General features: G+C 53.3%; 1 protein-coding gene across 1 annotated transcript in view; it reads right to left on the bottom strand.

Annotated features, from left to right (window-relative positions):
- The window catches only part of VWA3A (von Willebrand factor A domain containing 3A), a 58,336-nt gene that overhangs the window by 17,799 nt on the left and 15,599 nt on the right, over positions 1 to 24,938 (bottom strand). The window contains exons 7-22 of the mRNA XM_055136091.1: positions 24,417 to 24,515; positions 22,686 to 22,792; positions 19,872 to 19,997; positions 19,058 to 19,166; positions 18,741 to 18,803; positions 17,777 to 17,902; positions 15,099 to 15,222; positions 14,876 to 14,979; positions 13,432 to 13,512; positions 11,985 to 12,079; positions 8,529 to 8,648; positions 5,421 to 5,495; positions 4,730 to 4,874; positions 3,830 to 4,025; positions 2,764 to 2,834; positions 23 to 175 (exon numbers count right to left, since the gene is read on the bottom strand). Of these exons, the coding sequence (XP_054992066.1) occupies positions 23 to 175; positions 2,764 to 2,834; positions 3,830 to 4,025; positions 4,730 to 4,874; positions 5,421 to 5,495; positions 8,529 to 8,648; positions 11,985 to 12,079; positions 13,432 to 13,512; positions 14,876 to 14,979; positions 15,099 to 15,222; positions 17,777 to 17,902; positions 18,741 to 18,803; positions 19,058 to 19,166; positions 19,872 to 19,997; positions 22,686 to 22,792; positions 24,417 to 24,515 (1,794 nt within the window). The remainder of the gene's footprint in view (positions 1 to 22; positions 176 to 2,763; positions 2,835 to 3,829; positions 4,026 to 4,729; positions 4,875 to 5,420; positions 5,496 to 8,528; positions 8,649 to 11,984; positions 12,080 to 13,431; positions 13,513 to 14,875; positions 14,980 to 15,098; positions 15,223 to 17,776; positions 17,903 to 18,740; positions 18,804 to 19,057; positions 19,167 to 19,871; positions 19,998 to 22,685; positions 22,793 to 24,416; positions 24,516 to 24,938) is intronic.

Below are 24,938 nucleotides of genomic sequence, written 5' to 3'. Positions count from 1 at the left end.
TGTAATTAGGGAGGGGTCAGACCGTTCTGCCCCCCGAGGGGACTGTGGCCTTGGCGGCACCGGCCTTCCTGGGCTGGCCCTTGTGCTTGAGCATCTTGGGCTTCTCCTTGTGCGACGCTGCCTTCTCGGCTGCTTTCCCGGACTGGCTCTTCAGAGAGGAGACAAGCAAGGCGCACTGCAGCAGGGACAGGAGGGCGGGGGAGGACAGGTGAGTGCAAGCCCATCACACACAGACACACAGACAGACAGACAGATAGACAGACACACACACACACACACACACATAGCAGGAGACACTGGGTTGACTTCTCTGTCTCTGTCTCTCTTTCTTCTCTCTTTTTTTTTTTTCACTTTTTAGGTCATACCTGGCGATGCTCAGGGGTTACTCCTGGCTCTACACTCAGGAATTACTCCTGGCAGTGCTCGGGGGACCATATGGGATGCTGGGAATCAAACCCGGGTCAGCCTCGTGCAAGGCAAATGCCCTGCCAGCTGTGCTATTGCTCCAGCCCCTCTCTCTTTCTCTTTTGGAGGACGGCATACCCAGGAGTGCTCAGAGCTCCTGGCCCTGTGCTCAAAGATCACTCGTGGTGGGCTTGAGGGACCATATGGAGTGTCAGGAATTGAACCTGGGGTGGCATCGTGAAAGGCAAATGCCCTTTCCACTGCAGTATCGCTCCAGTCCCAACCAGTGCGCTCTCTCTCTCTCTCGCTCTCTCTCTCTCTCTCTCTCTCTCTCTCTCTATCTCTCTCTCACACACACATACACACACACACATCTCCATGTGCAGAAGAGAAAATCAAAACTCTGGCCTCGTTACTTGCATCTAGGTGGGGAACCCTAGATGCAAAGCCAGGAGAGTTTGCTTCCAAAGCCCACCACGCTCTTTCCACAAATGCTGGCTGGCTGGCTTGCCGTGTGCCCGGGCCCACCCGGGAGGGAGGGAAACAGACGGCCGAGGAAACAGCAGGTGCCAAGGCCCTGAGTTTCAGAAAGAACTTGATGTGTTTGAGGCAAGTCAGAGGAGGCCTGAGTATCCAACCAGTGACTCTAGGAAACGCCCCAAGGTTCATCTGAAGCCTTGGGTGTCAGCAGATCAGAATAAGGGTCGCTGGTGCGGAATGTACTGCACCCCCCAAAGAGAGGCTGGAGTCTAAACTCCGAACACCCGTGACCGTGATTTGGAAATAGGACCTTTGGAGATGTATGAAGATCTCAGTGATGGGGTCGCACCGGACAAGGGCAGAGCCTCATCCAGTCTAAGGGTGAGGTATGGGAGAAGGGGTACAGACTCACACAGGGAGGAGGAGGAGAAGCGAGAGCTTGGAGCTGGGCTGCCACAAGCCAGTGACTTGGTGAGAAGGACCCCTGAGCACTTCTGAACTCTCTTCCTGGCTGGCCTTGACTGTGGCCTGCAGAACCTCATGCTGTTTTCAGCCCAGAGTCCCGCCAAGTCTGTCTAATGACACGCGCCCTCCTCTGGAAGCCGAATCAAGTTCCTCTGAGTAAGTTTCCACGCCCTGACCTTTCTCTGCTCGTGGTTCTAGATCCCAGACACCTTTTGCTGCATTTGGAGTCGAATTCAGTCTCTTTAGCTAGAGACTCGGCCCCCGCCCTCCCTTTCATTGCTGTCATTATTGTTTCAGGCATCAAATGGTTCGACCCCAATCCTTCTATGAACGTCCCCAGTTTCCCACCCATGACACCCCTTTCAGGGACAAATAAATGGACTTTATATTGGCTTCATGTCTTGCCTGGTGTTCTCAGTTACGCAATTCAGGGTCCGGGGTGTGTTATCCTTTTTTGTTGTGTTTGGGGGCCACACCCAGCAATGCTCAGCAGTTACTCCCGGCTCTGCGCTCAGAAATCACTCCTGGAGGTGCTCAGAGGACCATATGGGATGCTGGGGATTGAAGCCGGGTCAGCTGCATGCAAGGTACATGCCCTACCTGCTGTGCCATCACTCCGGCCCTGTTTCCCTTTGGTTCCATCTACTCCCTAGATTTGTTTCTATTGCACAGGTGAGTGAGATCATTGCGTATTTACCCTCCTCTCTCTGGCTTATTTCACTGAATGTGATACCGTCTAGTCCCATCCAAATTGCAGTGAACTGCCTGACTTCATCTTCTCAAATGGCTGCTTAGTAATCCTGCCAGTACATATACCACCCCCGCCTACACAAAAACATTCATTCAAAAAAACATCGTCCAAAAAATAAGAAAAAAGAAAAAAAAGATTTAAAAAAAAGACAAAAAAACGTCATCCACACACCTATATTCACACAGAGCTTAATCCAGCAGTCAGGATAGGAAAAGAACCCAAGTGTCCTCGACATTTTTAACAAGTACTACATGCAGTTGGCTTTGCAAATACCCTGACTGCCACCAGGAGCTAGGAGGTCACTAGGAATCCTGAGCCTGCTCTCTCCAGTGTGGCCTGTCTGATGCCTCGATTTCAGATTCCTTTCTTTTTTTCTCTCTCTCTCTTTTTGGGTCACACCCAACGATGCTCAGGGGTTACTCCTGGCTCTACACTCAGGAATTAACGCTGGTAGATCTCCGGGGACCCTATAGGATGCCAGGGAATGAACCCAGGTCAGCCACATGCAAGGCAAACCCTACCTGCTGTACTATCACTCCGGCCCCTTGATTTCAGATTTCTAACCTTGAAGTCAGGAGAGCGTCTGTTTCAAGGCCCCTGGTCCCCAGTCCTTTACAGAGCTCCCCGGGCGCGCTGACCGCAGAGGCGCCCAGCTGAGGTACCTTTTGGGAGTAGTTGAGAGCCTTTTCCATCTCGGCCGTGATGATGTCGATGTCGTCGCTTTCAAAAATGCCTGGAAACAAAGTGTGTGGACAGGTGGGACCAGGGGGAGACACAGGCCATGTCCATATCAGGGGACAGCATCGAGGGAGCTGGAGCCAGAGGGACAGGAGGAGGCTCCAGTGGGGTCCCCAAGAGTGGTGCTGGTTGTGGGATGCGGTGATGGTACCCAGGAGCTCCCACCCAAAGGAAGAGAAAGGGCTGCTCTTGCAGGGAGTGGCAAGACCCTTCTTGGCATTACTCAAGGTGCTACTGTCTGGGGGCTGAGAGATAGTATGGGGTGGGGGGAGCTCGTACCTGACCTCAGTTCAATCCCTGGTACCACCTGGCTCCCTCAGCACCACTGCTGTGATCCTGGTGGTCCCTGGCACCCAGCACCATATGCCCCAGTTCTTTTTTTTTTTTTTGCTTTTTGGGTCACACCTGGCTATGCACAGGGGTACTCCTGGCTTTGTACTCAGGAATTATTCCTGGCAGTGCTCAGGGGACCCTATGGGATGCTGGGAATTGAACCCGGGACGGCTGTGTGCAAGGCGAATGCCCTACTGGCTGTAATATCACTCCAGCCCCCCAGTTCTTTTTTTTTCAGGGGGCGCTTTTTGGGTCATACCCAACGATGCACAGGGGTTACTCCTGGCTTTGCACTCAAGAATTACTCCTGGCAGTGCTCAGAGGACCCCATGGGATGCTGGGAATCGAACCCGGGTCGGTGGCGTGCAAGGCAAATGCCCTACCCGCTGTGCTATCGCTCCAGCCCCATGCCCCAGTTCTTGTACTCAACTACCATCTTGGTGGGCTGAGAATCTCCCAGAGGGGGCCCTGAACGCCCTCACCACTGCTTGGGAGGTCTTGCAAAATAAAACCCTTCCCCCCAAATCGAAATAAACAAACAACGAAACGGGGCTTTCTCACAATGCTTTTCCGGAACCTTCTACGCCTCCAGGGCTCTGCCAGGACTGAGACAAGGGTCTGGGAAGAAAGAGAAGGGTCCAGCCCACACCCACACACCGGTGTCTCCAAACCAGTGGAAGCGACCACCCACGGCCTGGGTGGCCTCGCGGTAGGCGGCCGCCGTGTCCTGGCGACTGGCGTAGCAGGCCGGGGGGCTGGTGTCCAGCTGAGGCTCCCCCACATAGAAGAGGCTCACGTTCAGCTGTAGGTCGCAGCCGCCACAGGTCTGGGCCATGTAGGCGCTGAGCAAGGTCTGTGAGGAGAGGAGAGGGGAGGAGAGGGGAGGGGAGGGGAGGAGAGGAGAGGAGAGGAGAGGAGAGGAGAGGAGAGGAGAGGGGAGGGAAGGGGAGGGGAGGGGAGGGGAGGGGAGGGGAGGGGAGGGGAAGGGAGGGGAGGGGAGGGGAGAGGGGAGGGGAGGAGAGGGGAGGGGAGGGGAGGAGAGGGGAGGAGAGGGGAGGGGAGGGGAGGAGAGGGGAGGGGAGGGGAGGGGAGGGGAGGGGAGGGGAGGGGAGGGGAGGGGAGGAGAGGGGAGGGGAGGGGAGGGGGAGGGGAGAGGGTGGGCGGGGGGTGGGGGGATGCGGCTGAGGTGCCAGAAGCTTCTGGGCCCGGGGCTGGTACGCCTCAGCGCCTCCCTCGGGGGTCCCCTCTGCCCCTCCAGCGTGGCACCGGGGCTAGAAGAGTTTCCTGTTCTCTATGAACAGGCTGTGTCTGGGGCGCTGGGCCTGAGTCACGGAGTCACTGTCACCCCTGGGTGGCTGAAGAGCCACGCATGGACCCCCGGGTCTGTGAGAAACAGACGCTCAGGCCCTTTGGAGCAGGAGCTGCAGCTCAATACCCGCCTCCCCGCCATCCCCCACCCCGCACCCACTCCCCCCTCCCGCCCGATGCTGTTTCTTTGGGAAATGGCGCTCGCTCACGGTGGGGAGAGGTGGGTTCCGAAGTACGCGGGCTGCCTACCATGTCCTGGTCGGGGATGCCCCCCGTGAAGAGGTAGATGCCCTGGGACTCGTATCTGCCTTTGTCCTTGAAGTCCACTTCCAGAGCCTTCCGCAGGGCACCGAGGACGTTCCTGCTGCCCTCACAGTGCAGGCCCAGGGCCCACCTGGAGGCAGGAGGTGAGACTGAGGGAGGGCAGGGTGGGGGAGGGCAGGGTTGGGGAGGGCAGGGTAAGGGAGGGCAGGATGGAGGAGGGCAGGGGGAGGGAGGGCAGGGTGGGGAAGGGCAGGGTGGGGAGGGCAGGGTGAGGAGGGCAGGCTGGGGGAGGGCAGGGTGAGGGAGGGCAGGCTGGGGGAGGGCAGGGTGAGGGAGGGCAGGCTGGGGGAGGGTAGGGTGGGGGAGGGCAGGCTGGGGGAGGGCAGGGTGAGGGAGGGCAGGCTGGGGGAGGGCAGGGTGAGGGAGGGCAGGGTGAGGGAAGTCAGGCTGGGGGAAGGCAGGGTGAGGGAGGGCAGGGTGGGGGAGGAAGGTTTGAGGATGTGCTGAGGAAGAACAGGCTGAAGGAAGAACGGGCTGAAGGAGGCTGGGTGCCGAGGGCAGGGAAGGCCAGCAGCTGTCTGTCAGGACAGAGCTTTTCTGTCGCACTCAGGGTGGAGAGGGAGGCAGCGACAGCAGGGCTGAAGAGGCTGCGCCCAGACCCCTGAGCCACACCTACCGCCAGGCGCTTTGTAGGTTTTTGTGGTTCACGGGAACCATCTCTGGCCTCCAGCTCTCCACTCTGCTTCCGAACCTTGGAGGGGAGAAAGGGCTGTCTGGGGCAGATGTGGCCACTGTCTCCACGCGGGACCTCCAGGCTGGCAGGGGAGGCAACAGTGGAATGGCATCCCAAATATCAGGGTGCCACCGGGCCCACCTGGACACTTCCTTGGTGGTTACGACATGTGCCTCAGGCTCTTCAGGGTGGGGGTGATCGGGGGTCCAAGGCAGAGGCCAGGGCGAGAACCAGCCCGCCCACCTGACCTTCTGGTGGAAAGAATAGTTCTCCCTGGTCTGCAGGGTCCCCTTCACCCCCAAGGAGGGAGTCATCCCCCCCCTTTTAAATCCCCAGTGCCGATTCATTCTCACGACACATTTTCTACTTCCGTCTGTATCATTCTAGGTTTTGTCTCAGTTTCTCCAGGACAGAATTTAGATGCTCCTGAGAGGGTTGATTCCCAGCCCCCTTTATCACGGAAAAGGCGCTTCTTCCTATACAAGGTTCATTCCTCCACTTGGCCTCTTCTTTCCATCAGCCTTTCATCAGCTCCTGAGGCCCTGTTCACAGACAACCCCCCATTCCCACACTCTCTTGTCCCCCCTTCTCTAATTACTCCTCTGCGTGCTGAGGCAGCGTCATCATACTTATATAGAAATAGCTCCCATGGTCTGGTTTAGCCTTGATGGAAAAACAGGATGGAGACTTCTTGAGAAATTAAGAACCCAGCCGTTCTACTTCTTGGCATCATCCTAAGAGCCCAAAAATGCTAACTTAAGGACCTGGAGCTATGTAACAGCGGGGAGGGTGCTTGCCTTGCACGCGGCTGAGCTGGGCTCTCTTCCCAGCACTGCATAAACCCTCCCCCCTCCCCCCTCCCCAGGGGTGATTCCTGAGCAAGAACCAGGAAAAGCCCTGAGTCCAGCCGGGTGTGAACCCCAAAACAAAACAAAACGAAACAAACAAAATATTAGGGTCAGGTACAGATAAAAGACAGATTGGCCTTATTAGGTTTAGAACATTCTATTAATGTGAAATTGTACAAATGTTTAAGTGGATTGTAATTTTTCTCTAATTCTTAAAATGATATACAAGTAAAATGCATATATACTTTTTTTTTTTTGCTTTTTGGGTCACACCCGGCGATGCACAGGGGTCACTCCTGGCTCATGCACCCAGGAATCACCCCTGGCGGTGCTCAGGGGACCATATGGGATGCTGGGATTCGAACACGGGTTGGCCACGTGCAAGGAAAACGCCCTACCCGCTGTGCTATCACTCCAGCCCTATATACATTTATTAAAATTTTTTTTAATTGTAGCGATAGCACAGAGGTAGGGCGTTTGCCTTGCATGCAGCGGATGCGGCCTACCCGAGTTTGATTCCTCCACCCCTCTCGGAAAGCCTGGAAAACTACTGAGAGTATCTCGCCTGCACAGCAGAGCCTGGCAAGCTACCTGTGGCGTATTCAACATGCCAAAAACAGTAACAAACAAGTCTCAAAATGGAGACGTTACTGGTGGCTGCTCGAGCAAATTGATGAGCAATGGGATGACAGTGACAGTGATATTCATTTGTATATGACGTACAATAAAAATGTATATATAAACATATATGTAAATATACGCATGTATATATACATATATATATATATGTTTGTTTATTTCTGGGCCACATCTGGCGTTGCTCAGAGGTTATTCCTGGCTCTTCAGTCAGGGTTCACTCCTGACATTGCTTGAGGGACCATATGGAAAACCAGGCATTGGACCTGCTTGGCTGCATTCAAGGCAAGAGCGCTACCCACTGTACCATCTCTTCAGTTTCATGATTTAAATTACATATAACTATACTTTTTTGTTTGTTTGATTTTGGGCCACACCTGGCAATGCTCAGGGATAACTCTTAGCTCTGCATTCAGGAATTACTCCTGGCAGTGCTCAGGGGAACATACGGAAGGGTGAGATAAAACCTGCGTCACCCGGCAAGCTACTGAGAGTATCCGGCCAGCACGGCAGAGCCTGGCAAGCTCCCCGTGGCATATTACAACATGTCTCACAATGGAGACATTACTGGTGCCCATTCGAGCAAATTGATGAACAACGGGATGACTGTGCTACAGTGCTATACTAATCTGTAATATGTAAGTTATAAACATATAATTTAATTTAATACAGGTTAGATAGAATTTGTGTATAGAATATTTACACTTATAATGCTAAAATATTAAATTAAAAATGCTAAAGCTTTTATATTAAGCTTGTATATAAAATTCCCTGTGAATAAATATAATTTAAAAGTTGTATAGTTACATAACTTAAATGCATGCTATATAGATATTATATAACTTAAATATATAGCCTCTAAACCATTTAAATTATACTTTTATATTGTTTAAATACATCATTTTATATACAATTTGACTGTATATTGTTTTATATGCACACATAAGTATATATAATGAAAATTTAGAATCACAATTCTAAATATTCTTTCTGTTTCGGGGGATGTTGGGGTTATAGCCAGGGTACTCAGGGCTTGCTCCTAGCTCTGTGCTCAGGAATCACTTGAGAGTGCTGGGGACTATACCCAGTCCTGGGGATTCAAGTCAGGGTCACTTGCATGCCAGGCAAATGCCCCCAGTCCCCGTACTCCCTCTCTGCCCCCTCCCCCGCCCCCGTAATTCTCATTATTTGAAATACTGTGACTGGCTAGATCTAAGCGCTGGGCCTGTGCCCGGCTGTTTTTTGGTTGTATTTTTTTTTTTTTCTTCTCCTGTGTTTAGCAGCTCGAGCCCAAGTAGGGCAATGAGCTGAGTTACTTTATCCTGGCTGATCAAGCCGCGCCTTTGGGGGCCGCTTATCACCTTCGTCCCAGTGGGACGGTCCTGCAACTCCTTCATTATTCAAGCGGCAAACAAGCGCCTTCAAATCAGATAACCCAGTGGCCATCCTGGGACGCTGGGCTCCCGGGGGCCTTCAAGGGCCGGCCACCCGCCAGATGCCTCAGCCCAGTTAGGTCATGCAAAGACCCGGGGGCCTCCCCGCACGGGGCGGGGCGGCGGGCACGTACGCGATGACGTTGAAGCAGTCTTTGTTGGACAGCTGCTCCTCCAGCAGGAGCCGCAGCGAGTGCTGGATGTGAATAATGTATATGGAATTGGTCTCGGAGATATCGAGCAGTATAACCACCCTGCAAAGAAACACAAGCTTTCAGCAGCGCGCCAAGTCGCCCCGATAACGTGCGCGCTGTTCCATTTTACTATTTAAAGTGTTTTCCAGGGAAATTTTGTCCGCCAAGTTAAAATCGCGAGCTGGCACGAATCATCTCCGGTGGGTTAAGGTCAACAGAGGTGGGTTAACTGTGGGGGCTGCGGAGACAGGACGGTGGCGAGGGCGCCTGCCTTGCATGCGGCCAGCTCGGGGTTGGTTCCCAGCACCCCATACGGCTCCCCCCGCCCACGGCCAGCCAGGAGCAGGTCCTGAGCACCACGGGGTGCGGCCCCAAACCAGAACCAAGATACAAGAGTAAATTCAGGGGGGCTGGGGAAGCTTCGTGAATAAAGTCTCATGGCAAACATGGATTATGGGCAGGGACTGCATGACTGACACGTACTGTCATACATGTAACCATGCTTAGTTTATTCACTATGACGAGAGTTGGGGGTCTTTATTTTGGTTTAGGGTCCCACCTGGCCCCAGAAGGTGCTGGGAACTACTTCTGAGTCTGTTTGGCATCACTCCCTATGGTGCTCGGGGGATCATGGGGGGCTCAGGATCTAACCTAGGTTTTCCGCACGCAACACTCTCTCAGCAGCCCGCTCTGATCCAAGACTAGGGTCTTTCCAAAGGAAAAGGGAAGGAAATGGAGCAAAGTAGATGGTGGGGGTGGGGAGGAAGAGATGTGCGCCTCTGGGGTTTGTATCTTTTTTATTTCCTCTCTGCTATAAGCCCTCTATCCTTGTTTCTCTTTCTCCTTTCACTACGTCAAATCTCATAGCCCGGGCTCCTCCTTGCAGTCTCATTTGGAAACACAATGATGGTTTTACTTGCCCGTGCTGGGGGTTAAATTCAGGGCCCGTAAGGCAAGTGCTTTACTCCTGAGCTGCATCCTCAGCTCGTTTGGAACCACCAGGGGAGGAAAAAAAAAAAAGGTACTGGATTTAGAGTGGGAAGCCTTTTGGTTCAAAATCCACTTCTTGTGTGTTGCCTGGATAAATCACAAAACCTGTCTTACCCTTGGTTTATTGAACTAGCAACCATTACCGTAAGGCCCCTCAGAGGGTCGCATTGATGTATGATATAATACATAATACTTTCAAAATGGCAACACAATGGGTTCGCTAACATTGTATAACGGAAACACAAGCACTAAAATGTGTAAATCTGTAACTGTACCCTCATGGTGATTCACTGATAAAAAAATAAAAAATAAAAATGAGTAAATAAACAAATAAATAAAATGGAAACACATCCAATAAGATATGGAATTTCTTTTTTTGTTTTTGAGCCACATCCCAGTGATGCTCTGGGATTACTCCTGTCTCTGCACTCAGGGGTCACTCCTGTTGGGCTTGGGGGACTCTACAGGATGCTGGGGATTGAACTGAGGTTGCCTACCCGCTGTACTCTCTCTCCAGTTCCGGTATGGAATTTTTTTTCTTTTTGGGTCACACCCAGTGATGTTCAGGGGTTATCCTGGCTCTGCACTCAGGAATCACTCCTGGTGGTGCTTGGGGGACCATATGGGATACCGGGGATCGAACCTGGGTCAGCCATGTGCAAGGCAGATGCCCTACCCACTGTACTATCTCTCCTGCCCCGGTATGGAATTTTTTAATGGCTATAATCGATACCTATTTTTATTCCCAACTAAGAAATTCTTAGCTCCTGTGGCAAAAGCACCCTCATTTGCCTTTGGGAAGCACCTGTTCCTCCATTAGTCCATTTGAGTTGGGTGGGTCAGCCCAAAGTGTGTGTGGTTTTTTTTTTTTTTTTTTTTTTTTTTTGCTTTTTTTGGCTCACACCCGGCGATGCACAGGGGTCACTCCTGGCTCTGCACTCAGGAATTACTTCTGGTAGTGCTCAGGGGACCCTATGGGATGCTGGGAATCAAACCCGGGTCGACTGTGTGCAAAGCAAACACCCTACCCGCTGTGCTATTGCTCCAGCCCCCCAAAAGTGTGTTTTTGAAGAGCAGAGAATATAGAATAGTTGGTAAGGTACTTGCCATGCACATGGTCAACCTGGGTTTGATCCCAGGCACCTCTCTTGGTCCCCTAAGCCTGGCTAGGAGTAAGCCCTGAGCACTACCTGGTGTGGCCCCAAATAAAACAAACAAACAAGCAAAACGTGAGGTTTTGGCTTTAGCCAATCAATTCCCCATCTTTCCAACTGGAGAAAATAGCTCATGGATAGGCCAGGCCCAGAGCCCTGGGTGTGACAAACTAGTGGAAAATAAATTGGCAAGGGCAGAGAACGAATACCATAGGGAGGGTGCTTGCCTTGTATGCAATCAACCGGGTTCCATCCCTGGCACTCTATATGCTCCTCCGAGACTGCCAAGAGTGATCCCTGAGTGCAGAGCCAGGAATAAGCTCTGAGCACTGCCGTGTGTGCTCCCACCCATCCCCCAGAAAAAAAAATTAAGAAATTAGGGGCGAGGGAAATAGTTCAAAAGTCTGGAATGTATGCTTTGCATGCTTGAGGGTCCCATAACTGACTCCAGCATCCTATACCTTATCCCCGAGCACTGCTGAGTCCCTGAACACCACTAGGGTGGCCCCGAGCACCCCAGTCCTGAGTAGCACTCAACTGTCTGGCCTGGTTGGCCAAGGAGCACTGGGATATAATAGCCGTGAGGATAACACCCCCAATCCCAAGAAATTAAGTTGGGAGCTTCAAGTGGAATCTTGCCACCAGGAGGTAGAATGTCTGCCTGAAAACAAAACCAAGAGAGAAGGAGGCAGAGCTTAGCGATGGAGGCAGATTCCTAACACGCACGGACTTCTGGATCAAGCCAGAACTGAAGACAGGGGCTGGAGCGATAGCACAGCGGGGAGGGCATTTGCCTTGCACGTGGCCGACCCGGGTTCGATTCCCAGCATCCCATATGGTCCCCCGAGCACTGCCATTTATTCTTGAGTACAGAGTCAGGAGTTAACCCCTGTGCATCACTGGATGTGATCCAAAAAGAAAAAAAAAAAAAACAGAACTGAAGGCAGTAATTGGCTTTATTTTAACTGAAGGCTTTATTTTAGAATTGCCAGTGACCGCACTCTGACTCCTGCTTCCGTATTTACCTGGGTTTCCATCCACCCTCTGTTGCTTCTGACCTGAAAGCAAACTGGGGGAGAGTGTGGATGCTGACATTGACACTGGTGACTTTTTCCTCTAGGGAATCTGCTGATCCTTAGTCTAAGGGATGACTTTGAATGCCGCCCACAGGGGATTTGTTGAGACATGTTGGGTTAAGTCATGTGCACGTGCCGGACCCACCAAGAACAAGGCCCCAGCTAGGAGAAGGTACCTTCTCTCGCAGACGGTGCCCCAGATTCTTCTGCTGGCCAGGGACAGCCACTCGATCCGCCGCTCGTACAGCCGCACAATTCTGTTGAGCTGTTTCTGCAAACCCGTGGGGGTCACACAGAGTGAGCTGACCACGCAGAGTATGGCAGGTTGTAAAATCCCGGGGAGGGGGGCGGGGGAAGGGCTGCACCCCTGTTAGCTACTAGGATTTATGTGTCCAGGTCTGGGGTATAAACGTGCTGCTAGATCCTAACTTCTTAAACTGTGGTCAGGACTCTGTAGGGGTTGTTTGGTGTAGGGGTTCACCAAATGTGGAAGTGGTTAAAAAAATGGCAACAGTAAAATGTTTCTTAATAAAAAATGACCCAAAAATGAGTTCAAAGGTGTGATGAGTCTGAGGGGTTTCTGGCAGTGTTTGCCCAGGTTGCTTTTCTTGGGGAAGGAGGGGCTGTGAATAGGGAAAGTATGAGGTGCCCCACAGGATATAAAGAACATAGGATGAGACTATTAGCCAAGGACAGTGGGAATGAGGGCCAGGAGTGGGAAGCTCGCCACAAGGCAGGGTGGAGAGAGCAGCGAGGATAAAGGGACCACTATGACAATGGTAGTTGGAACTGAGTGCTGAAAGAAGGTAAAGGGATGTACATGATAAGCTTTCAGTACCTGTATTGCAAACCATAATGCTCAAAAGTAGAGAGAGAGAATGCAAGAGAGAGAGAGACAGAGAGGAGGAGGAGGAAGAGGAGGTGGTGGTGGTGGTGGAGGAAGAGGAGAAGAAGGAGAAGGAGGAGGAGAAGGAGGAGGAGAAGGAGAAGAAGAAGAAGAAGAAGAAGAAGAAGAAGAAGAAGAAGAAGAAGAAGAAGAAGAAGAAGAAGAAGAAGAAGAAGAAGAAGAAGAAGAAGAAGAGGAGGAGGAGGAGGAGGAGGAGGAGGAGGAGGAGGAGGAGGAGGAGGAGGAGGAGGAAGAGGAGGAGGAAGAGGAGAAGAAGGAGAAGGAGGAGAAGGAGAAGGAGAAGGAGAAGAAGGAGAAAGAGGAGGAGGAGGTGGTGGTGGTGGTGGTGAAGGAGGAGGAGGAGAAGGAGGAGAAGGTGGTGCTGGTGCTGGTGCTGGTGGTGGTGGAGGAGGAGGAGGAGTAGGAGGAGGAGGAGGAGGAAAAGAAAAGTATTTGCCATAAAAGACTAAGGAGTGGGAGGGTGGAAGGAAGGAAACGGGACACTGGTAGGAAGTGTACACTGCTGAAGGGACAGGTGTTTGAACATTGTATGACAGTCATGAACAACTTTGTAACTGTGTATGTCATAGGAGGAGGAGGGGGAGATTATGCAGAGCAGACTTTGTTGACAAGGAGATACTTATTCAACAGCTTGGTGGCCCCCACATTCCCTGGTCCCTCCCTGTCCTTCCCCCTTCCCATGCTCCGTTTTCTGACCAACCGGGCCCGTCACTGACCTGGTACTCATAGAGGAAGGGCACATCCACATGAAGGTTCTTCATTGTCCCATCGTGCCACTCAAATTGGACCATTGCCTTCTGCACCCGGGGACACCATGAGGGGGAGGATATGTGAAGAAGGACTTTGAGTATTGGGCTCTCCAGCCAAGTGCAGGGCAGGAAATGGACTCTGGACATGTCTGGGATTGGGTTACACCAATGCTCCCCAACCCCTCGCCCCCAACCCCAGATATTGCTTTTTTTTAAATTTTTTTTATATTGCTTTTTTGGACCTGGCAGCAGAGGCCTTTGAGGATATCAATTTCCCCCCAAAAAAAAATCCGGGTTCGACAAGTCAGGCGGCACTATGGAGAGACTTGTCTGAACATTGGGGTCTTTGTTATGAGGTCTGACTGGCGGTGCTGGGAGAGCAGAGCTGGCGCCCTTGAGATGTCCTGGCCGTGGCTTCTTTCTCTTGGAACCCAGCGGGCCTTCCTGGACAGGCTGAAAACCAAACTTGTTCCCTGTGTTCTACAGGCCCCCTGAGTCATCATCGTCCTCCGTCCACAACGACCCGCCTCCACTCTGTCTCTTCCCTTCCATCCTTCCATCTTTCTAATGACCTTCCTAGTCACTAGTATTCTCTTCCATTTCTCCGACCTTCCATTCTTACCTTAATTTTCTATTCCTTCCTGGTTTATTCCATTATGTCACCCGTCCTTTCATTTAAAATTTCATTTATTCATATTCCATCCATCCATCCATCCATTCATCCTACTATCAATATATCTACCTGTCCACATCTTTATTCTCCTTTCCCTTCCATCCTTTCTCCCTTTCTTCCCCTTCTCTCCCCTCTCCTTCCTTCTCTCCTCTCTCTTCCTCTACCCCATTTCCTCTCCTCTCTTCCCCTCCCCTCCCTCCCTCCCTCCCTCCCTCCCTCCCTCCCTCCCTCCCTCCCTCCCTCCCTCCCTCCCTCCCTCCCTTCTTCCTTCCTTCCTTCCTTCCTTCCTTCCTTCCTTCCTTCCTTCCTTCCTTCCTCCCTTCCACTTATTAGTTGCTCATTATACTATATCAGGGAGATACAGAGATATAGAGAGATATAGAGCTCTGTAAAAGAGTTTTTCCCCTCTTTTACAGAACTCACTATGGTAGGGATAAACATGTGCATTAACACACATTAGGAACGAGAGAAGTGTTTAAGAGGTAAAGTTGAGGACACAGAGATGGCAAAAAAGATCGCAGGGAAACTTCCATAGAGGAACCAGACCGATTTCTCTCATGTCCCAAGTTTCATTTTCACACCTTTGGGAACTAGTCCTTAGAGAGACTTTGGTGAAAGCTGGAATCCCCACCCAGGCCCTCAGGTCCCTGATGCTGTACTTCCTGAACGTCTGAAGAGAAGTGAAATGCCACCTCGGAGCTCTGTGCCAGGGAGGGACAGAAGCCTGACTGGAATTACCTCATGGACAGTCGATGACACCGTTTTCTTGAGAATAGGCACAAACTCCTCCACGGGGGAGAACGCATTGGGGGCCAGCACCTGGTAAAGGCTTAACTTCTTGGCTGTAAGACCAAATAACAGCGGGATTTAAGGCACCCCCCTACCTCCCCCCCTAAGTCCAGCGGCTTCACGCTTTCCAGTCAGACACCTGAGTCCTGGTTCTTCCTCTGTGGGGATTTACCTTTGAGGCCGTATGTCTTTAGCCATTCTGTAGAATTCTTATCCAAGTTTGGGAACTCAATGGTGAGGGGGTCCTCGTGTCTTGGGGGCTTAGGCAAGGAATTTGTCAATGGTCCATTTGCAATCTTTGTGGAAAATGAAATGACACAGAAACATCATCTTCATGACACAGTCATTTTTTTTTTGCTTTTGGGGTCACACCTGGCGATGCACAGGGGTTACTCCTGGCTTTGCACTCAGGAATTACCCCTGGCGGTGCTCAGGGGACCATATGGGATGCTGGGATTTGAACCCGGGTCGGCTGCGTGCAAGGCAAATGCCCAACCCGCTGTGCTATCTCTCCAGCCCCCGACACAGTCATATTTTCGAGCTGGAAAACAAACCCTCAGCCTCCCCGACACCCAGCTGGCCCCTGGAACATCCTTTCCTCCCTTTTGCTTTTGTTTTGTTGCTTAACAACCAGCACAGGAAGGTCCCACCACTGGGATGTAACGGTTCTGAGCAAAGGTAACCCAGACTTGAGCAAAACTATTAATTGGGAAAATGGAGTCAAATTTACTGCATTTTAAGAAACTTAATTAGATACAGCAAAAGGTTTGTTATTCTGGAGCGATAGCACAGCGGGTAGGGTGTTTGCCTTGCATGTAGCCGACCCGGGTTCGATTCCTTTGCCCCTCTTGGAGAGCCCGGCAAGCTACTGAGAGTATCTTCCCCCACAAGGCAAAGCCTGGAAAGCTTCCCGTGAGGTATTCGATATGCCAAAAACAGTAACAAGTCTTACAATTTGTTGTGAGACATTACTGTTGCCCGCGTCGAGCAAATCAATGAACAACAGGAGGACAGTGATACAGTGATTTGTTGCTTCAGAGGATTCAACCCAGAGCCTCATCACTGCTGGGCCCATGCGCTGAATCAACCTCCAGACTGAATACTGAACCCCCAATTCCCGAGCACTGCTTGGGAGGTCCAACCTCTCCCCCCAAAGAGCAAATGATAAAGGAGCTGTCCAATACAGTCACCACCACTAATAATGTTACAAATTTTCATGTTCCTAAGCGACTAGATTTCATTGTTCTCAACACAGAAACACAAAAAAAGAATAATTGTGGGACATGATAAGTGTTAGCTAGTAGTACTGCATATAGGTATCAAACATCGTAGGTCTGGCCCCAAATTACATGCAGCATGTACCAATGCTATTCCAGTTAAAAATAATCGAGGGGGGCTGGAGCAATAGCACAGCAGGTAGGGCGTTTGCCTTGCACATGGCTGACCCGGCTTCGATTCCCAGCTTCCCATATGGTCCCCCAAGCACCGGCAGGAGTAATTCTTGAGTGCATGAGCCAGGAGTAACCCCTGAGCATCACCGGGTGTGACCCCAAAAGCAAAATAATAATAACAACAACAACAACAACAAAACAACAATAATAATAATAGAGGGGGTGTGGTGGGGAAAATAAAAATAAAAATAGGGGCCAGAGCAATAGCACAGTGGGTAGGGCATTTCCCTTTCATGCAGCTGACCTGGGTTCGATCCCTGGCATCCCATATGGTCCCCTGAGCACCACCTGGAGTAATTCCTGGGTGCAGAGCCAGGAGTAACTCCTGAGCATTTCCAGGTGTGACTCCAAAAGCCAAAAATAAGTAAATAAAGAAAAATCATAGAGAAACAAGAACCATCGTAACCCAAACAACTGTTCCTACGTCAAGTCCTTAATAGAGGGCTGGCGCGGACGCCCGAGATCCCAGGCCCAGATGCTGCTTCTGACCAACACCGGCTGCTACAGGGGACCCGGTGCCCTTCCCAGCCCTCACCTCTCGCACTCGGCTCCCCTCTGACTCTTGCTAAGCTTTCTGTGGGCCAGACCTTTGGTGGTGCTTGTGGCCATAAACTGGTTGGATTATTTTCCCAAGGCTAAATGAACCAATTCACCACACAGAAATGTCCCTGAGTGCTGTGAGCTGCTAGGTGGAAGGACAGAGGTGACTCGGTGGCTGAGCCGGGAGGGAGGGACAGAAGGGAGGGTCAGCTGCATGCAAGGCAAACTCCTTATCCGCTGTACTATTGACCTCCAGCTTTCTTTTCCTATTTCCTTCCTTCCTTCCTCCCTCTCCCTCTCTCCCTTCCTCCCTCTCCCTCCCTCCCTCTCCCTCCTTCCCTCCCTCCCTCCCTCCCTCCTTCCTCCCTCCCTCCCTCCCTCCCTCCCTCCCTCCCTCTCTCCCTCCCTCCCTCCCTTCCTTCCTTCCTTCCTTCCTTCCTTCCTTCCTTCCTTCCTTCCTTCCTTCCTTCCTTCCTTCCTTCCTTCCTTCCTTCCTTCCTTCCTTCCTTCCTTCCTTCCTTCCTCTCTCCCTCTTTCTCCCTCTCTCTCCCTCTCTCTCTTTCTTCTTCTTCTCTCTCTCTATCTCTATCTCTCTCTTTCTCTCTCTTTTTGAGCCACACTCCACAGGCTGGCACGTGTGACGTAAGTGCCCTACCCACTGCACTGTCTCTCCAGCCTCTGAAATAAATACTTCAATGAGAAAATCCACCAGGATCCTTCTCCCAGCCTGTTGACAGCCCAACTTGGGGCACAGTGGAAGGCGGGGAGTTGTTCTGTTGCTGGGCCCTTGGGTCGGTGAGAAAGGAGACTGGAACAAGGCCTCTGGGGAAGGTTCCGGAATCTTCAGCTTACCACCTACCTCGTTCATCATGTTGGTGAGCTCCTCCCCCGGGCTGCTGTGGTACAGGGCCTGGATGTGTTCCAGCAGGCCCTGGGCCGCCTGGATTTCCTTCTGCAGCGACTCCACATCCTGGTTGGTGCTGAGCTGGGGGCCGTGAGCGCCATCAACCACCCAGACACCCCACGGGTGAACGCGGGAAGCGGGCGCAACGCCATCTATTCCTAAAGCTCTTCCCACCAGCCCCTCTAAACTACTGTCAGGGTGGCGGACGGTGCCCCCCAGCCCGGACACACATGACAGTGATGAGGGGTGGGGAGGGGAAGGTCACAGGCCTCCAGGCTCCCGGGAATGCCACCAGCTCCTCGCCCACATTGATCAAAGGATTTTTTTTTAATTTATTTTATTTTGGGTTCATGCCCAGTGATGCTCAGGGCTTCTTCCTGGCTCTGCACTCAGGAATCACTCCTGGCCGTGCTTGGGGGACCATATGGGATGCCAGGGATTGAACTCGGGTCAGCCACATGCAAAACAAACTCCCTACCTGCTGTGCTATCGCTCCAGCCCTTCAAAGGATCTTTTGTGAGGACTTGGTGTCCACATTCCCTACATGGGACTCAATGACCAAACCCCACAGTGCTTAGGAACTATTCCTGGCTCTGTTCCCAGGAGTGACTCCTGGTGGTCCAGGGATGGCAGTAGGGGGGCATATTGGTTCCTCTAACTTCAAGGGCCACATGCAACGTCTTTCCCCCTGTCCCATCTCTCCTGTTCTCACACAACACTTGTTAAAACCTCAATTTTCCCGAGTGAACCTGCTGAGTGCGGAGTGGAGGAGGGAGAAAGGGGAGGTAAAAGCATGGTCTGTCCTGGCTCGTGCCCCTCCCGCCCCCAGAGCAGGGCTGTGAGCCACTGGGGCGGGGGGATGGGTGGGGGGGGCGTGCAGGGCTGTGAGCGACAGGGGGTGCAGGGCAGGGACGGTCACCTGCTCAGGGCTGTAGCAGTGATAGCGGGCCCGGAGGCCCTCGGCGAGGTTCTTCAGCACGGCCTGCGGGAATAGGGACAGGTCAGCCTCACGTGGGGACCCCGTCCCCTCACACGCTTCCTCCTTCTCCCCGGCCCAGGGCTCCCCTCCCAACCAAAGGGGACCCAGTCCTGACCATAGCGAGCCACGTTCTGATCCACACTGGGGGGTGGGGAAGTGGACGCGAGCACGGCCACGCAGAGCCGCCGGGGCTGGCCACTTTCACCACGGCCCACCCGAGAGCTGCACCTTGGGAGCGGCTTCTTGAGGGCACTTACGGGGGGCACCTGATCGTCGCATTTGTAGGTGACAACATGGATGAAGACGCGCCGGCCCAGCACCAACTGCTGGACGTAATCAGACAGGATTTCCGAAGACTGGTCCGGGCTGGGCGTGGGGACACAGGGGAGGAGACAAGAGGGCAGCTCACGGCAGATCACCGGGAGGACGGTCCAGAGCAAAACGACGCCCTCCAGGGAGCGGAGAGAGAGCGCAGGCCTTGCCAGGCTGCCAACCCCAGTTCGAGTCCCCACCACCACATCTGGTCCCCAAAGCACAGTCGGGGGGTCACTTCTCAGCCCGGAGCCAGGACTAGCCCTGGGAACCACGGGATGTGACACAAACACACGCGCGGACACACACATACACACACACACACACACACAGAGGAAGGGGGCCGGAGTCATAGCACACTGGTACAGTGCTTGGGTTGGATCCCTGCCACCCCGTGTGGACTCCTGAGCACTGTCAGGAGTGAGGCCTGAGCACAGAGCCAGGAGTAAGTCTGAGCAGAGCCAGGGGCACCAATGCCGCCCCCACCTCCACCAAACACAAATACACAAAAAATAAATAAATAAGACAAAGAAAGAAACACAAAATGCTAAGTCCCAGGAAACGTTTACCCCAACTAAGGGACCGTCTGCAGGCCAGGCCTGGCGAGTCAGAGGCAGGGCTGAGCCCCCCAGCCTGTGGCCCCTCCTGGCCTGCCCTGGCGGCCCCACCCTACTGCCACGGGTGGCTCCCCCCCCAAGGATGCGCCAAGGTCACACCGAACGGTCGTTCCTCAGACAACTGGCTCTGCAGGAGACGCACCAGCTCCCCATGATGGTCACCAGGGAATCCAGTCCCCTCAGGGCGAGGGTCTTCCGCAGGGCCTGCAGGAGGTTGCCCCCCCGCTCGGGCTGCAGGGTCTGCACCCAGAGCTTCAGTTCCTGGAGCCTGCGGAGACAGCGGCACGTGAGCACAGCGGCTGGCCGGGCAGGGGGACGCAGCTCACTGACACCTAAGAACATCAGAGGGCCAGAGGGGTACACACACACACACACACCAGATAGGACAGGGGTAGGGTATTTGCATCTTTTTTTTTTGGTATTTGCATCTTTCACACACACACACACACATACACACATCCCAGAGAGATAGGACAGGGGCTAGGGTATCTGCATCTCATACATATACACACACAAACACACATGCACACACACCCCAGATAGGACAAGGGGTAGGGTATTTGCATTTTTTTTGTATTTGCATCTTTCACACACACACACACAACACACACCAGAGAGATAGGACAGGGGGTAGGGTATTTGCATCTTATAAACACACACACACAAACACACATACACACACACCAGAGAGATAGGACAGGGGGTAGGGTATTTGCATCTTACACACACACACACACACACACACACACACACACACACCCCCCAAATAAAGGACTACTCAAGTCAGTTCATCTATATAGTGGAGAAGGACGTAGACATTAAGAATGGTGAGAAGGGGTGTGCAGGAAAGAAGACTTATTTGCTGCAATTTATCCTTCTGTACTGTTTGAATTTTATAATTTCTATATTTTATAATTTTTTTGTTTGTTTTGCGGCCATTGGAGTGATAGCACAGTGGGTAGGACATTTGCCTTGCATGCGGCTGACCCAGGTTCGATTCCTCTGTCCCTCTCAGAAACCCCGGCAAGCTCCTGAGAGTATCCCACCCTCAAGGTAGAGCCTGGCAAGCTCCCCGTGGCATATTACAAGTCTCACAATGGAGACGTTACTGGTGCCCACTCGAGCAAATCGATGAACAACGGGACGACAGTGCTACAATGCTACAGTTTTTGGGCCACACTTGGCAGTACTCAGGCCTTACTCCTGACTCTGTGCTTAGGGGTCACTCCTGGCTGTGCTTGGGGGGACCCTATGCAGTGCCAGGGATTGAACCCAGGTTATCTGTGTGCAAGACAAGTGCCTTATGCACTGGACTATCTCTCTAGTCCTACTGTTAACATTTTCTTCTTCTTCTTCTTCTTTTTTTTGTTTGTTTGAGGGCCACAGCTGACAATGCTCAGGGCTTACTCCTGGCTCTGCGCTCAGGAATCACTCTTGGAGATGCTCGGGGGACCATATGGGATGGTGGGGATGGAACCCAGTCAGACACATGCAAGGCAAACGCCCTCCCCACTGTACTATCGCTCTAGCCCTGTTTGAATTTTCTATTTTCTTTTCTTTTCTTTTTTTGGTTTTTGGGTCACACCCGGCAATGCACAGGGGTTACTTTCTGTCTCTGCACTCAGGAATTACTCCTGGTGGTGCTCAGGGAACCATATGGGATGCTGGGAATCGAACCCGGGTTGGCTGCGTACAAGGCAAACGCCCTACCTGCTGTGCTATTGCTCCAGCCTCTGAATTTTCTCAAAGAATTACTTTCGTAGGTAGGAAACTCTCTTCTCTGGTTTGTTGGATCAACAGGGTGCTGGGGCTGGGAGCTGGCACATAGGGCTGGGGACATTGCTCTGCCCACAGGAGGCCTAAGTTCCATCCCCACCCCCCACCCCACAAGGTCTCCCAAGCACCTCCGGAGCTCTCCAGCACTGCTGCAAGGGCACCTTCCCCTGACAAAACAGAACAAAGCAGCCCCCGGATGGGGCGAGGGGGCTCATGGCTGACCCGTTTCCGCTTTGCAGATGGCTCGTGAGGGTGACCCTGTCCCTAATTTCCTGGCATCTTGTCTTTCTGCTACTGAGAATGGTCTTGCACTTGCATATCTGGGGGGGGCTTGGAATGTGCTCTTTCTTTTTTTCTTTTTTAAAAATGCATTGACTCGGGGCTGAAGTGATAGCACAGCGGGTAGGGCATTTGCCTTGCATGCGGCCGACCCCGGTTCGATTCCCAGCATCCCATATGGTCCCCTGAGCACCGCCAGGGGTAATTCCTGAGTGTAGAGCCAGGAGTGACCCCTGAGCATCGCTGGGTGTGACCCAAAAAGCAAAAAAAAAAAATGCATTGAATCACCATGAATTACAAAATTACTCATGATTTGGGAGCTGGAGCAAAGGTCCAGTGGGGAGGGTTTTTGCCTTGCACGCAGCCAACCCAGGTCCGATCCCCGGCATCCCATATGGTCCCATATCCCCCGAGTCTGCCAGGAGCAATTCCTGAGTGTAGAGCCAGGAGGAACCCCTGAGCATAGGCGGGTGTGACCCCAAAAGCAAGTTACTCATGATTGAGTTTCAGGTGTACGATGCTCCAACACCAGTCCCTTCCCCAGTGTCCCCCTTGTCCCATCAATGTCCCCAGCTTCCCACCTGCTCCCCAGCCTGCCTCTATGGCAGGCACTTAAAAAATATTTTTTAGGCCACACCCAGTGATACTCCTGACTCTGTGCTCAGGGATCACTCCTGGCAGGCTGAAGGGACCCACGTGGGGTGTTAGGGATCAAATCCAGGTGGGCAGCTTATAAGGCGCTACCCACTACATTATCACTCCGGCCCCCTAGAACAGGCACTTGGTACCTCCTTTCAGCACCCTGACCTCCAGAGTGACCGCTTCCCTCCCCCTTCCCTGACCCATCCCCGCCTCCCACCCCGCCATGCAGCGTGCTCTGCCGAGGCCAGCGGCCACTCACGTGGAGGCGCTGACTTCCACAGGGTCTGGCCAGAGGCCGCTGCTGGTGGAACCAAACGCCAGGATGTACAGCGTCTCCTTCTGCCTCAGCTGCTCCTGGATGAGGCTCTGGTGGACAGAAGGACACCACCACTGGCTCCTGGGGCTGGGCCAGGGGAGGGGCTGCTTGAGGCTTGGCCTAGTGGCCCCAAGTGACACTGGCTTCCTTCGCTCTCCTGGGGGTGTGGCAGGGGCACCCGCATGCGTGCCAGGCTCCGTGCATGGGGGATGGAGCACTGAGGGCTGAGTACTGGTCTCCCTGGAGCAGATCCCGACCAAGGCCACCCGCTTACACACAAGGAGTGGGTGGGGAGGCAGCTTCGCTGGAGCCCCAGCGTGCACTGGGGTTGGGCCCTGGGCCCTTCACCGTGCCCCGGGGGACAGGCGCTGGGAACAGAGACTGGCTGCAGCAGTGGACACGATGCTCACGACCTGGGGACCATCCGGCAGTACCTGACCCCGTCTCTTTCCCGGAAGCTCCCAGGCGACCCGCAGGCTGCCACACAGCTTGACCCCACTCACATCAGACCTGGAGCATCCTCGGAAATCGCCCTGAGGACTGTCCCCAGGGGCCTGCACTCACACCTGTGGCCTGAGACAGGGACCAGGCAGAGTGGTTACAGCTGTGATGGTTCTCAAAGCAAAGCTGTAGGGGTTCCCCGAAGAACATGCACGCCGCCCTCCAACACACACACACACACACTCACACACAAACACACACTTACACTCACACACAAACACACACACACTCACACACAGTCATACTCACACACAAACACACACACTCACACTCACAAACACACACTAACACTCACACACAAACACACACACGCTCACACACAGCATGCACACACACATTCACATGCACACACAAACACACACACACTCACACACACACTCACACACAGCATGCACACAAACACACACATTTACACACGCTCACACACAGCATGCATACACATGCACACATGCACACAAACACACACATTCACACACGCTCACACACAGCATGCATACACATGCACACATGCACACACACACATGCACGTACACACACTCACACACATGCACACACGCAACACACTCACACACAGCATGCACACACAAACACAGTCACACACACTCACACAGCATGTGTACACGCATACGCACGCACACACGCACACACACGCACGTACACATACTCACACACACATGCACACACATGCACGCATGCTCACACGCATGTGCACACACAGAGAGTCTCACACACACACACACACACACACACACACACACACACACACACACACACACACCACTCCTGGAGTGTAGATAGCAGACCCCAAGACCCGGAAGCAGGCCCTTGGGTCTGACTCTCCAGACCTCTGCTCCCGTGTCACGGACGAGCCTCGCAGCCCAGAGGCGCCGGGAAGCCGGGGGCAAGGGCGCAGCTCTGCAGGGCGGAGTCCAGCCCAGTCCCGCTCCTCACGCCTCTTTCCAGGGACCGGCAGTGCCACGATGCGCGCTAGGGACTGCCCCGGCGAGAACACTCGAAGCTCACACCCCGCCCCAAGTGGCTGCGCCTGGGCCCGCACGCGGCCCCCCCACGACAGGAAGTGCTAATTAGCTGAGCCTCCGGGAAAGCACCCCATTCCGCACTGGCTGCTGCGGCGTCCTCCACCCCGGCTGATGCCCACCTGGGGAGACTCACCTCCAGGTCTTCGAGGAACTCCTCCCTCCGAGGGCCGGCGCGGAGCACCGCCGTGTGGATGAGGATGCCCACTCTCTCCCCGGGAATGAGGCCAAACACCTGGAACCAAAGAGGACGGGGCGGGGGGGGGGGGCGCCCAGCTCAGCGCTGTGCGTGCCCACACCTGCCACGGACAGCTCTGCTGGCGCAGGGCCGTGGCTCTGATTTCGTGGCAGCCTATTCCTGGAGCTTTCTCCACCTTGATGGCAACTGTCCGCGGACTGGAGTGATAGTACAGCGGGGAGGGCGCTCGCCTTGCACACCCCCAAAAGCAAAAAACAATAACAATAATAATGAGAGAGAGCATTGAAGCTGAAAAAAAAAAGTTCTGTGCAGAGGATGAGCCTGAGTCTGAGGTTTGGGGGTCAATGAGACATTTACGGCTCTCACACGGCTTCCTCTGCTGGGAAGAAGCACTCTGCACCCGTAGTCTCTCCATGAGCTCTGCGGGGGTCTAACCCCTCCCCAGCCCCCAGGTTTTCC

This window comes from Sorex araneus, chromosome 4 (assembly GCF_027595985.1).
Source record: "Sorex araneus isolate mSorAra2 chromosome 4, mSorAra2.pri, whole genome shotgun sequence".
Classification (NCBI taxonomy): domain Eukaryota; kingdom Metazoa; phylum Chordata; class Mammalia; order Eulipotyphla; family Soricidae; genus Sorex; species Sorex araneus.
This window is presented reverse-complemented; position numbering and strand designations above follow the sequence as displayed.